This window comes from Labrus bergylta, chromosome 9, assembly GCF_963930695.1.
Source record: "Labrus bergylta chromosome 9, fLabBer1.1, whole genome shotgun sequence".
Taxonomy (NCBI): Eukaryota; Metazoa; Chordata; class Actinopteri; order Labriformes; family Labridae; genus Labrus; species Labrus bergylta.
Window position 1 is genome coordinate 25,389,164 of NC_089203.1, and position 15,469 is coordinate 25,404,632.

General features: G+C 39.1%; 1 protein-coding gene across 1 annotated transcript; it reads right to left on the reverse strand.

The window, feature by feature from the left end:
- Window positions 1-2,881: 2,881 nt before the first annotated feature.
- On the reverse strand, window positions 2,882-13,380 carry stard15 (StAR-related lipid transfer (START) domain containing 15). Its single transcript, XM_020656064.3, has 6 exons — window positions 12,991-13,380; window positions 6,693-6,840; window positions 6,483-6,586; window positions 5,060-5,177; window positions 3,824-3,876; window positions 2,882-3,730 (listed from the first exon to the last, which is right to left on the reverse strand). Exons 1-6 carry the CDS (start codon window positions 13,135-13,137, stop codon window positions 3,518-3,520), a joined length of 783 nt encoding a protein of 260 aa, XP_020511720.1. The 5' UTR covers window positions 13,138-13,380; the 3' UTR covers window positions 2,882-3,517.
- Window positions 13,381-15,469: the final 2,089 nt, after the last annotated feature.

Consider the following 15,469-nt stretch of genomic DNA (forward strand, 5'->3'; position numbering starts at 1 on the left):
AGAGAATAATCTGTCATTCTGAGTTCCTCATATTCACATGGCAGATATTTCCCTCAGATGGACATCACACTACAGGAAGTAATACTCAGAAGCTCTTTTTAAAGTTGAACAGCTTCCTCCCTTGTTATGGATCTAATAAATGAGTCAGTCTGACTAACCATTACTAACCCTGACTCACTATTTATCAGCAGCTTAAAGACAATTTATTGTGGAAATGTGAAAAAAATACTAATTTGACGACCCAATCGTCTACAAGACAAGATCAAAATAAGATAAACCTTTATTTATTATCATTACCGTCAACAAAGTCTGAGTACAACACTGAATCACGAGGTACCTTTGTGGTCGTACACTGATTGAAAAAAAAAATCTGAAGAATTGTTCATAATTTGAACCTTCAAAATAAAACTTTTTCATCACTTCTGACGTCAAATCAAAATCAAATGTAAGCGTTTCTTAATCCTTAAAAAAAGAATTAAATTCACCTCAATTTTATTCATACAGCACCTTTTAGAAAAACATGAATCACTTCTCAATACCTTTCAGTTGCTGATCATTAAGAAATCAGTGATTCAATTAATTGGTCAAAATCTGAACTTGATGGGTAAAAGACAGAATATTTTGATGATAGCGTTGAGCTTCTAAGAAAAAATGTCCGCCATGTGAATACAAGTGAATTACATAAGCATGAGAAACAGAAGCTAAACAGGATGTGATGTCAGAGACCCCTTCCATAAACATTCAGAACGCACCATGTCACTCAAAAAAGAACAATGTGTGGTTCACTTTATTAAAGATGAATGAGTGTGAGCTCAGCGAGTGTCTGAAGAAGATGAAGATGAAGATGAAGAAGAAGAATCCTAAGGCCTGAAAGTCTAAAAAGGCCTCCTGCCCCCTGTGTGGTCAGGGTTTCAGGGTCTCTGGTCTCTGGTTTGAGGTCCCCGAGTGGACAGCGGTGAGGAAGCGGTGGTGAACACTGCGTCCTGTAAGAAGCTGCGTTTCCTCCTCGCTGCCCAAACAACAATCAGCGGCGTGCAGACAGGAAACAGGACGTGCCTGAGACAATAGAGCTCAGAGAGGATCGGAGCTCGCTGCATGTTTCAGGCTCGGAGGAGGATACAGTCTCACATAAAGTTTTTCTTATCAGAGCAGAAGAACAGGAACTCTCAGTGCGACACATTCAGAGCCTCTGACGTCGACTTCTGCTCGTACTCAAGTTCATATTCAGACATTTTACTCTGCAGACTGAGAGGGGGCCAGTTTCTTCTTCTTCTTCTTCTTCTCCCATATAAGACATCCCCACAGTCACCCCTGCAGCATTAAAACACACACATACACACACACACACACACACACACACACACACACACACACACACACACACACACACACACACACACACACACACACACACACACACACACACACACACACACATGAACAGTTATCCCATCAGCATCCTCGTTCAGACTCTCTCTCCTCTGTTTTAATCTCAACTGTTTCCCTCCACAGAGAACAACGATGATAAAACCTTCTTATACTCTGTACAGAGGCCTGACCTCCCCTCCTGACCTTACACATTAACAACAGCGCCACCATGTGGTCTGAAAAATACATGATGTTTTCACGCATACTCCTGGACATTTCCACAAAATATCAGACAGACTGCTCCTGAAATCTTGCCTGTTGTTACATTTTCACTGTTAGACAGGTTAGACAGGAAGAGGGGCCCCAGGAGGAAAGACATGACTGAGAAAGAACACTGTGGTCACAAGATATCCAAGGTGACGGGCAAACTCGGGCAAAAAGTTAAATATTTATTGTTGTTAAAACAGAATGAGTGTATCTGTTGTGATCATGAAGAAGATAAGAGAGCTTCAGGGACAGAAAAATAACTTTATTGATTAAAGCGGTTTGAAAGAACAAAGATTGTTTGTGTGGATATGATGCTCCACTCCTCTGAGGTTCAGTCTGCAGACATCAGGTTCAGGACAGATTGTATCTGACACACAAATGTTGAAACATCTTCTCTTAAACAAGTTAAATATGATTGTCTCAGAATGTAGATGACAATATGAAACTTGTTTGTTCATGTTGTTCTCTCTCAGGCCGCCGTGTAGTTTTCTGACCACTGGGGGGCGCTGCAGACACACAGCAGCTGACATAACTTCATTTGTCATTGCATTAAATACCGAAAGTCACATCTAAGAGATAATTAACACAAACAGGAGGCAGAAGTGATTCATGATATAAAACCTCAAACATGGAGGATCTTTACAGACTGTTCACACACTTCATGTTCAAACAGACACACACATGCTTACAAACACACACCTTCCACATTGTCTCTACTTAACTCTTTTTTACATGTCTGTTTAAAGTTTTAATAGGTCAAAGATTCACTTGATGGTTTTCTGATCACTATTTTGTTAAATTACAGTCAGGCTGAGCTTTAATCTACAGCCAAACACAAACACTTCACTGAATACTTTTTAGAGTCGAGGTTTGAGAGTGTGTAGAAAAAGAGACGAGACGACCCAACAAGAGCAGGACCAGACTACAGACTCAAACTGACCAGTGGGAAACAGAACAGACTTTAAATCTGTTTAACATTTTCTTAAAAGCTTAAAAGTTTCAAGTCTGAGTGAGACTTTGTTCAGAGTTTAGAGAGAATCTGAAGGATCATGAAGAACTGAAAACGGGATTATTTTCATAATCTAAATTATGATATAAAATCTAAATCTAAATATACAAGAAATATTACAGGAGGATGAAGTCTTTTGATAAGCTAATGTGTGTTGGACACACTCAGACTGGATTACAGGGACTAAATGTGATCAAACTTTTAGGTCAAGCAAAACAACACTTCTACAATGATGTCCACGCTTGAGACTTTTATTATATTTTATTCCTGAATTCTTAAACCTTTAAACAGTGAACTAGTGGATAAACAAGACATTAAGATTCACCAGATAGTATCATTATCAAACATATATATATTACATTTAGAGCAGCTGTGGAACTTTCTCAGTTTGTGTGGACTTTGGCGCCCCCTGTGGACAAAGTGTATCATCAAATATAGAGCTCTGATAATCCAGATAAAGTATTTAGTCCTTTAAAGCCTGGATCTGGATGAGGAATATTTAATCTAGTTTAACTCTGGGAAAAAAACACAAGTAAGTCAGGTCAAAAAAAAAGTGGTTTATCAAATCAGGATTATTTGGATTGTGTCTGTGTCGGTTCTTAGTCATCAAGGTCATGGATCAAGCTTGTGTATTCATTTTGATAATATTTGTATCCAGATTAAACCTTTCGAAGGTTGTTCTAATAGCTAAACTGATCTAATCTAAAGTGAAACTGGATTAAAGAAACTTTTAGACAAGACGTTGAATAAATGAACAGAAAATGAGTCAGAATTGTGCGGTGCAGCTCTCATTGTTCAGACAAACAAACAAACAAACAAAGTAAATAAATCAGTGATAAATCTTGTTGTTGTTTTTTCAGTCCCCTCTGCAGTTTAAGTCTCTTCGTCGTCGCTGTGCTGCTTCTCTTCGCTCAGCCCGCTCTCGTCGATGTTCTCCAGGGAATCGGCTCGCTGCACCGTCAGCTCCGACACGTTGATACACGGCAGAGTGTTCTGCTCCGGAAACATCCACGGCTTCAGGCTCGGGTTGTGCTTCCTCTTCCACTCGGGATACTTCAGGGAGGCTTTGTAGATCTTCCTCATGGCCTGTGGGGACGACACAGAGAGGACGAGCTGAGACTGTGTTGCCTACAGAGATCAGAATGATTCATATTCAACTTAATGAAGAGTTCTTCTTACCTTTGGAGCCACTAACTGAGACACTCTGTTCACCACCCACTTTGGTAACGAACCTGCAGACACATGAAGGACACATCACTAACCCACACCGCTGTCTGCTAACATCCAATCAGAACCTTTCTGTCTGAGAGAAGCAGAGCCGCTGAAGTGTTACGCTTTTGTTCAAATGACACGAGGGAGCACAACAATTATAGAGAACAAAACAGAAAAGCAGAGATATAAAAAGTCATTTTCTGAACTTGTCACAGTCACATCTCTAAACCACATGAAGGACTAACAGGAGAAACCTCAGTCGGAGGTGTGTTTGATTTGAAATGTTGGAGAAACGGAGTGCAGACTGTGTGTTCTGTTCACCAGTCAGCAGTCTGATAAAGACAAAGATAAAGATAAACTTTATTGATCCCCCACTGGGGCAAATTTCTTTGTTACAACAGCTCAAAAACAGTAGTATAATTAGTAAAAATAGCAAAAAGTAGAAAAACAAACATATTTACATTAATTAAATAAAGCAAGAAATTACAATAGAGATAAAATAATACTAGGCATATACTATAAACACTTTCACTTGTGGAAAGACAGAGGACAGTTCTGAGCTGAGCTGATCTGATGTCACTATTGATTACTGATATTAATATTATGTTAGGTCTGATCTCAGAATTAACATTATAGTAACCTCTTTGAATGTCTTGTTCACATGGTCAAGTATGTGAACAATTACGTTCTTGATGCAGCTGGTTGTGTACATGAACACGAGGTTGAAAATAAAGTATATCTCTTCTAATCCTTCTCCTATTTTTTTTTTTTTATTTAACCTTTCTTTATTTAACGAGGTAATTAGATCAAGATCTCTTTCACAAGGGTGACCTAGCCAAGAGGGAAGCAGCACACATAATAAATAAAATAATAATAATAATAATAATTTTCTTCACTTTTGTCTGAATATGTAAACGTGCTGTAAAGAGTCACACATACATTTTTCTGTAAGTACAGCTGTTTGCAGTAACGCATCTATGTGTGCCATGTAGCAGATTGCACAAATCAAACACACACATCCCTCAAAGACACACCCAAAGAAATGTTGTGCCCAGAAAGCTGACATCAACAAATTGTTAAAGGATGCTTCTCAGCATTTTTTATGGCTGGAGGAAACAGACACTCTTCCTGTTCTGAACACAGACTTCGTACTGGGCTTACTGGTTATTTACTGTTAGGGACCATTATATGGTGTGTGTTCACCTCGGGGGTCCACCTGGGTCAGGTAGTAGAGGGTGGAGCAGTTGGCTCCGTTGGACTGGATCAGGTATCCTGTCAGCAGGGACACGGCTCGGACGTAGTCCTTCTTAGGAGGGTGTTGCTGACGGGACACAGAGAAGAGTTACTGAATGAAGCGGTGTTTAATTATTATTAACATTTATAAAGAACATTTTCAAGAGAGATAGAGAAAATTATACATGATGATGTGGAGTTGTTCAGTGAGAGCATACATCTAGTGGCACCTTGATTTTAATTGACTTCAGTGTCCAAATAAGAGTAAAAACTTCAGTTCCTCGAGTTTCCCCTAGAGTCTGTCTGCAAAAGTGAGTCAACCCCCATCAGGTCCCATATTAAAATATCAATTTTCAAGGCAGAAATAAACATGTTTACAGCTTTGTAGAAAAAACATTTTTGATCTTTTAAAGTCTTTATATGTGATTTTTCACACTTAAATATAATATAAATCAAGTATATCCTCTGAAAATAACTCTGTGAGTCATGACTGTCTACAATGGGTGTAACACCCGAGTCCCACTGTCTGTGATGTTTTCAGAGTTTTCAGAGTCCTATCTTCACTTTGTTTACATCGCCGGGACGGCCGGCTGACTCCTCCCCTCGTGTATAAAAGTTGTTTAATTGAGGGACTAGAGAAAAGAAGAATAACATACTGTACTCACTGCTTAACTGTGTTTCTAGATCACGCTCATTTCAGGTAAATTTACATGCAGTGTGAAGATACGAGCATAATAAAGATCAGTAGCATTAGCATGCTAACACAACAATGCAGCGCAAGTTGTTTTGGTTTCATGCTGGTGCTCAAGGGCGACATCTGCTGGATCTTGAACTCGCATATAAAGCCTTTAAGTCTCCTTTAGGGTTACCACTTTTTAAAATCAATCATTTGGACCCCCTCACTCTGAGGCAATCCGTCCCTCCATCCTGCACTTTTTTCAGAGCACTGTGCTGTGCCTGAGCGTATTGAAGGTGCTCACGTCTTTGGTGAACAGTGAACTGAACGAGTACATTTGGAACTCATCAACGAGAAAGTGAGCAGCGAGTTCAGTCTGGAGTCAGAGAACGACTGCTCACGGTCTGACGAGAGTTGCCAAGCTCTGGGTATCGAGTTGGATAGCACCAAGCATGCACCGGACATGGCTCTGGTATGTTTTTCAAAGTAAAAGCCTGATTTTGTTTTTGTCTGAGATGAGTAACCAGTGTGTTCACACAATGCTTTTATTCTGAATTTTTGTCCAGGAGAGTTACTTAGTGAACAAGTATCTTGAATGGGGTTGAGCTCTCTCTTGGGGTCCCTGCTAAACATTGGTGTGTTGACATAACATTTTGCCATCAATATTTATGTGGAGAGCTTCTTGGTAGCAAGGTCGAAGCCATCGTTACTGCTTACCGGGTGTTTGACGGAGTAGTTGATGATCAGGTAGTCGTTGCCGAGAGGAAGCCAAGATCTCATGGTGACAAAGTCTCTGTTCTTCAGTGGAGTTGGACACCTCCCTTCAACAAACAGTAACAATGCGTTTAGACACAAATATCCCTGCTTCAGACATAAATAAATGCATGTTATCTGTAGAGTCTTATTGATGAGCAGAGATTAACTGACATGAGTAATATCCGATGTCGGCATTGGCGGTCAGCCGGCCGATGTCGTACGTGTCGATCATGTTGGAGTCCCACTTCTTGCGGTAGCTTGTGTCATGGAGGACGTCGTACAGTGTCTCTGCCGTCACGTCTTTACACACTATCCGCATCTGAAACACACACAGAGAGACAGCTTCAAGTGTCTGACCACATTACAGAAAGGATCTTTACAGAGATCGACCTTCTTGTAAAAGAGGAAAATGATATTATAACCCCTAACAGCCGTTACATCGACGACATGAGGAGGAATTTGCACTAAAAAATTGTACATATCTTTTCATAAGATATCATACAAACTGTTGTATGATGATGTGTTGTGATAATACTGGGATGTGTTCAGAAATACAAAATGGTTCAGAATAAAATGTGTCATTTCAGATAAATAAATCAGGTAAGAACGGCGAGCAAGTGCAGTAAGTTTAGTCTCCTACATCAAAAAGTTGACTACAAACTCTGGTCGTCTTGGTTACAGTGTAGTGTTTGATCTCAGCTGCTCTAACGGTTGAAACAAACTTTAACTTTGGACAAAAATCAAGTGTACAATAAAAAACACAACAAACACACACTGTATGAGCGTGGACACGCAGCAACAGATGCTGAGATGCAAGCGCAGTCATAGTGGCCACCACCAGATGGCAGCACTCAATGGGCCATTGGATTCCTGTAAGCGCTGGTCCTTGATTGTTACACCTTCTGAGAGCAATGGACAAACATTGTGAGGCTTCTGGTGCAGCCAACGACTCATAACAAAGACTAACAGCGAGGACTGACAAACAAGAAGCTAGAATGGAGTTAAACCTCATATATGACATCTCAGTGTGCTTTTCACAACCATTTAGATATCTGAGATTAATTAGAGCTACATTATTGTTAGGTGATAGCAGCGAGGACGCAGGATTACATTACACAGGAGGTTGTTCCTCCTTTCTGCAGCTCTCCACACATACTGGAATTGAAAGAGCCGAAGTGTTTCTAAAGAAATGAAGCAAACATGTTTTGTGTGAGAGACCTTGAGAAGGATTTCAGTTTGCAGCAGGCTGTTTCTTCAGAGTCAATTATCATCCCCATCATCATCATCATGAGAAATATTCAACCATGCATTACATCTCTTTATATTATATTATAATCATATTGCATTACATTTCAAACTTATGTTGTGAACATTTAGAGTATGCAGTTTCTGTTCAGGGGATCATCTTTATCACCACAAAAGATGTGAGATAACGTCCGTCAGTGTGAAGAAAGATGGTTTAATATCTGAGCTGCTGTAGTTTAAATGGTTAAGATGTTTTTTTTATGGTTTTTATTTATTGATTTAATTATTTATGGAGCATTAAATCAGCTGCAGTGAGTCTCTGAGGAGATCTCTGTGAGTATTCAGAGTTATAAATGAAGCCGTGTAGGACGTGTTGTATAACATCTGAAGCTCAAGGTCTGACATGCAGACACAGAGGAGCTGCTGCTGCAGAGCTCTCACCATTTATTTCACCACTTTATTAAATCTTGATTTATTTTTATAGCTCTGTGCTCTTACTGTAACCTCCTGTTTCATTCTCAGGACCAGGGGGAAGAAGTCATTAGTCCTGGTAAGCCGTTCTCTCTGCAGATCTCCTGCTCTCTCACAGCTCAATTGATTTACTTTTCTTTTTTTTTTACTCAACATCAAATATTTTCAAGATCAGTAGAGTCTCAATATAAATATATATTGGAAAAGGAATTAAGTCAGCAATGCAAAACTTCCAGTTTAGTGTTCAAGTGATCAATCGTTCTCTAAACCTAAAATCAAAATGTGGAAATTTCCATTTTTGCATATTAATGTCTTTGCTGTAAGTGTCTTTGAAAATTGGAAAAAGTTATTTTTGGGAAACTAGAATTCACCTTAGTTCTCAAACAACAGGTAGGTTTGTTCACCAGATTTCAGCCAAGTTTTCTTACACTTTAGATCTCTTGCTGAACAGACGGGACGCAGGCTTTTCTCCTCAGTGTTTTAGACGTCATGACATGCTGCTTACTGTATAACGTCACTTTTTTTCCACTGCTGCATTCTTACAGGAGCGCAGGGCTTGGCTGAGCGGCGGCCATCAGATATTGTGCGGGTCAGTGCTGAAAAAGTGCTCCATGTAACTCAATCAGCATGGCTCTGCTGCGTTAATCATTCATAAAGTCCTGAGCTTCATGTCTTTGTCTGTCCGTCACTCTGCAGCTCTCTCTACATCTGCTGCTTCCACCCAGTCCCTCAGGTCAGTGTGAAATGTTTCATGAAAGAACGACGACGCTGTGACCTTCACCTAGACCCGTTTTGAAATGTATACACTGCATTATCCAAACATAAGAGGGAAGGAAAATGACACTGACTTACAGACGGACATTAAAAAACACCTTGTTTCTGCCCATCTTAGGTCGGAGAAGAAGGATGAAGTGAGACATTTTTACTTTAACTTAACACAAAGACTAAAACATGGGGGAACTGTTAGCCTAGCTACTTCAGAAACATTTATTTAAATCTGAAATGTAAAGGTGATCATGCCAAATACTCCATATCATTGATCTTATACCCTCCAAAAAGTGTATGTTCTTTATACCAGCTGGGCCTGAGGATATACGATTAGAACATCATCGGCGTACAGAGAAATCTCACCGTTTGATATCAGAGTCAAGAGCCAATTGAAAGTTCTATTTTAGAGTTTGTTCTTGTTTTTTTGCTTTAATTTCACTCTGTCTTTACTAAAGGTTATCAGACATGTTTTAGAACGATACTATCGCTGTTATTTCAATGATGATAGTATCAAAAATTGCTGCAGCTTCTCTCCTTTAATGGAAATAGGCTAGCTTTTGTACTCCAGTGTTTTTCTTCATCAAAGGCTTCATCTCATCTGATAACTCTGTTAATAAGATAACACACTGGATATGCAAGGTGAAAGCTGGTGAGCTTCAAAGTGTACACTTATTGGCATCTCTAAGGTTTAATAAAATCATTTGCAATTCAGTCTGATGAGGTTTAGCTCGCAGTTTCCCACTGGTGCTGGTCTTTGTGTTAAACTAAGCTCAACATGTTTAAGTACTATGATTCACCCAGGAATGGTTTAATCCAGCTCTGAGGTAGAATTCTACGATACCAGAATTTTAAACGTTGATGATTCAAGTAAAAAAATATATCGATACTTGTTTGATACCACGGCATTACAATAGAAGTCGTTGACACCCAATATTGGGTAATTTCTTTCTTTTAATTAACAATTATTGGAGGCAAACTCCTTCACACAGTTTAGACAGTGTGTGTAGGAGTTTGTTTGCATTTTTTGATGGATTCTTTCTTCTCCTACACACATGTTATGAAAAAGATGTTGTTATTTTTAAAGCTATGGCACTATTCGATGCTATTTATAATTAAAATAACTGTTCAGTTTAAAAACAGTGGTATTAAAAACTACTAAACATTTCGACAACTTAACTCTGAAAACATTTATTATTTTCATATATTTGTATTTCTCTCTTGTGGAATCTGTAATGCCATCAGCTCCAAGGAGATCTTAATTATTCATGTGAGAGAAGAAGCACCTAGCAGCTCCACAAAGACTTCCTGAATTATTAACACAAGAGCCTTCAACATCCTCATCATCCCCTCTGTGTTTGTATCACACACACACACACACACACACACACACACACTCTCCACAGTAGTTCACTTCCTGTGGTCAGCCTGGGGTCAAACTGAACGCCCTGAGGAGACAGACAGAGCTGTGAGCATCTTCAGGCCAGAGTCATAAATAAAACAGAGTCCATCAGAGAGCTCATTATCTCCTCGGTCTGCTCTTACATAAAGGAATTACGCCTCTTTATCATTTGTCTCCTCCTGTCGGGATCACTGGAGTATTTCAGAGTTTCATTTCAACTGAAGTTTCATAAATCTGCTCCTCCAGTCTTCAAGTCCAGGATTAACCTGAACCAGATCCAAACCTGTTCTCAAGCATGTCATACTTTTCTATAAAATGTCTTCACTTTGCACAAAACAATCTAAATCTAAAACTCTAATGTTTTTTGTTATCTTATTTAACTTTTTTCTAATCATTCTCTAAAATGTTTTTAAATGTAATAAAATTGTCCTGTTACTATCAAAAAAACAGAGTCTCTGTCTCTTCTAAGCTGATCAAATTTGATCAATAGATTTGCTCATACAGTATTATTACCGTACCGTGTTCACTTCTTGGGACAGCTCACATTCAATGCATTAATTGATGGAGGAAAACGCCATCGCAGTGGCGGCTAGAAAACTTCTGGTCATTTTTTGTATTCATGTACGGAGTGAAGTTAACATACTCGCTGACCTGTGCAACTAAAAAAACTCAGCTTCACATCTGCATTTAAGTGAAGCTGAGGAAAAGTCCGGTCAGAGTTACAGGTTCTGTTTCTGAACTGGAGGGATTCCAGTCTGGAGTCTGAGCAGGTTCAGGTCTCTCTGCTGGACCAAGTCCTCCTCCTGCTCAGGTTTCAGCTGTTACCTTTTCTTTTCCGCTCTGAATTTTTCAGCACCCTGACGCCGGGCAACGGTCTGTTTCCTCTGGAGTAGGAGGTGGCTGTTGATCAGATGTTAACAACCTCTGATCAGACGTTTGTGACCTCCTATCATCAATGTGTAACCTTTGATCAGATGCTTGTGACCTCCTATAATCAGTGTGTAACCTTTGATCAGATGTTTGTGACCTCCTATAATCAATGTGTAACCTTTGATCAGATGCTTGTGACCTCCTATAATCAGTGTGTAACGTCTGATCAGCAGTTTGTGACCTCCTATCATCAGTTTGTAACCTTTGATCAGCTGTTTTTTGACCAACGATCAGCTGTTCATATCCACTGATTAGCTGTTTGCGACCTCAATTAGCTGTTTACGACTTCTGATCAGCTTATTATAACCTCTGTCCAGCTGTTTTTTTCAACCTCTGATAAGCTGCTTGTGACCTCTGATCAGCTGTTGTCTCTATCCTCTCTGTCAGCTGTCTGTATATCAGCAGCTGGTATTGATAACTGTTGCCATGGTGACAGGCAGGTAAAATGAAGTGAATAAGTTAATTTTCTATGTATTTATGATAAGTCACCTTGTTTGATCGATAAATCATCAGGGAAATGTTTTCCTTCTCGTTTTCTCTTCGGCAGTGACAAGCTGCTCAGTAGTGGATAACTCATAATGCTATAGCAGAGACAGAAGAAAACAGCACAGGACTTCCCAAACTGTCATCCTCTCTGGACCAATCAGTCCTGAGGGATGGAAAAGCAACACTGTGCTTCACTTTGCTGTTTTTGAAGGTGGAATTAGACTTCCAGTTTACAGCAGTGCAGATGTGAGTGTGTTCACCAAAGAATCATGAAGACAGTCAGAACAGATATCTAAATGCAGAATCTACTGATGAAGGACGCATTTGTTGGTATTGGAAGATTTATGTTTGCGACTACACAGACTGTACAAGATTGTTTAGGGGGTCTTTTGGTGGGTCAGTTTGGAGAATCAGCCTTCATTGGACAACACCTTAGCTCTTTTTGATTCATTCCTATAATCAGATGTGTAGCCTATATGAGTTGTGAATTCTGATAAGATTTTGGTCATAAATTTCAGCTCTAAACTTCAACTCCAATCTGACAAATCAAGTTACAGACTGAGTGATGATAACCAGAAGATAGAGAGGACATCTTTGCCAATGTGTCAGATGTCACTATACCTGATCTCACCTGGCTACATTTGAAATATTTATCACAATAGTTGATGGCGTTCAAGATTTTCTTTGTGTTATCTGACTGCAATTTACTCAACAGATTGTCGAAAAAACTCGATTCTGATTGGTCAGCTTTCTAAAATCTTATTTCTGTATATCAGACTGCAGTTGGGTTGCCATGGACACAGCTCTGATTAAAGAAAGTTTTAAAAAAATGAACTGGAGCATGAAAATTGTTTTTAAGTTCTTAGTCTATAAAACATTCAATGTAGGAAAAGTTTCATTCTAATTTTTGTGACTTTTAATTTAAAAATCCAGTTTACAGTTTCTCCATGGTGAGATTTTATTCTTATACGAATTGTCGACTTTTAATTTGATTCACACTCGATTGCACTTTTTTTTTTTTTTATTAATAGGCTAGTTTAAGGTATCCTACTTTTTCTTTACTTTCTTTCTTCTGAACTTGTGGTTTTTATCCCGATAGCAGGCTGTGACACTTCTTATCTCCCGCTCTCATCGATGATTGAATGATGTTCAGGTGTTGTATTTTCTCACCTTGAGTTTCTGGACGCTCCGGCTCTCCTCATCGCGGCACCACACCGTCACCCCTCCCTTACTGTACCGGCTGACCCATCCGTCCGGACTCAAACACTGATCCTTGAACGACGAGAAGTCCGAATCGTCCGGGATCTGGACCGGCATCTCCGCCCGAAACCGGAAAGTAGATTTAAAAAAAAGACAATAAGAAAAAAAGAAGAAGAAGAACTTGGGTCCAGGTTTACATCAGTCTGCAGTCTCACAGCTGCTGGTCTAACTGGGTTTAAATTATCACATATAGAGTTTTAAATGGAAAGAGTTCGAATGCTGAATGAAATCAATGACAGTGTGTGAGCTCTGTCAGCACCAGCTCTGATCTGCTGTCTGAGGATCTCTGCGGCCTCTGATTACTGAACAGATAGAACACAAACGAAGAGCTCTCACTCTGACTCCGCTTCCAGGAAACTAAAACCGACATCAGTGGTCCACAACATGTCCAGCAGGAGAAAAAGGTGTTGGATAGAAGCCGTTTATGATTAAAAAAAAATATCCTTCAGTAAACATTTTTAAACGAGTTTATGGTCTCAATTTCTAGTTGTAAGTCTCTTTCAATACAGCATTATGTTCATTTAGTAAAATATGGCCATATGAGTCAAGATACTGTTTTCACACATGCACGTCTGAAAATTTCCACTAGTACTGGTTCCTGAAATCTTCACAGTGAGAGACTATTTCTGTCAGATGAGAGAAGTGGACGAAGCAACAGAGTCTGCAATATGCTGCTATGATGAGAATATTTGCATTTGCAATCACAATGAAAACCATAGAGCTGGAAGATCTTACTGGTGAACAGAAAATATAATGCAGCAGTTTAATTACATGCACAGAGATGGTACTAATCGCATGCAGACCGATTGCAGGGAATAAAATCCCCTCCAGGTCATTTATCATTATAACAGTGACCTTTCATCAGGTTAGAGACATAGGCCTACCATTACTTTAATGTATAAATACATATATAAATCACCCTCAATAGCAGATGCTGTCACGATGGGTTACAGTTGTTAAACAGTGATGGAACAATGGCTGCATGCATGAAGAACTCTCATTTAGGTAACTAGCACACCTTCAGGTTAAGTTAACATGCACATGCCAGCTTCTGCAAAGTTAAGTAGATAGTGTGCGGATCACTTCTTCACACTTTTGCCTCTCAGCAGTGTAACCACACATTAAACTGATAATTAGTCAGACTGGTCAGGTGTTTAACGATCAGCTCTCAGCTACTAAAATGTGGACTACAAAAGGAGTCACTGTACCTGTGTTAACCGAGTGACGCATCTTATGAATAGACCATCTCTGATAACAGGTTGTATTTGCAGAATGATGCCTTCAGGTACTCCTGAAAAAAATGGCATCAGGATCCTGAGAACAACTCATAAGTGAAATGTTTAAAAAACCTTTAATAAAGCTTGAACAATTGATTCTTAACAAACAGAGAGAAGAAATGTGACACTACAACAGAACCGGTATAGAGCTGAGTTTTTGGATTTCGGACGGTTCCTGAAAGCCTCAGTATCAGTAAATGATACCTGTTGTTCAGGTGGAACAGTGGGTGGAGTCTTTGGAGTCAGACTTGTGAACAGATCAGGTATCAGCACCTGTTTGTTTCCATCTTTGAGACTTTGACGAACTCATAATGACGACGAGAGAAGCTTCCAGAAAAACATCAACTCTGTGACCTTAAACTACAAAAAGTTCAATGACATGATTTATTATTGCAGAATAAGTTTAAGTACTAAGTATATTGTGTCCCCTTAGAATAAGCCAATGGTGCCATCTAACTGATTTCTGATCCATCAATTTCATTGCCTGTTTATATAATAAACAGGCAACGGGCCCCTAACAATTATACAGTATGATAAATGAGAAAATATCATGGCATGCATACACTGCTGAACTGCTTTTAGAGGAATATATTGTCTTATTAAAGGAAAAAAAAACAGTTAAGATTTGTGTTGATAGTTTTGCATGTCTTCTTTATCTATCAAACTTAAGCTGGGAGTCTAAAATAGCACCTCAAAATGTGAACTCATCTTTCATCTTTCATTTTAACATTTTAATTTGCTTTTCTCTTAATTGAAACAAACACATTGAGACTGTCTTATTGTAGTTCAAAGTCAGATGATTATTTCAGAGCCACTGTGACACATCAGACATTTATTTTGAGAGTATCTCTGCTGCCACCTAGTGGGGTTTTGAATGTGTGTAACTGTGTTGTCTGAGATTCACTGCTAAATACATACATTTAGTTGTTTAGCGTATGTTTTTTAAACAAATAAAAAAGAATAAGTAAAATTCAAATCTTAAAAAGATTTTCTGTGATGTTCACATCTTTCATCTGCACTAGAATTGTTGGACATTCATTTTGTTTAATTCACTTTTTGATTAATCATTGCAGCTCTGAACAGAGGTAAAGTTCACTTCCTTACTTTAGAAA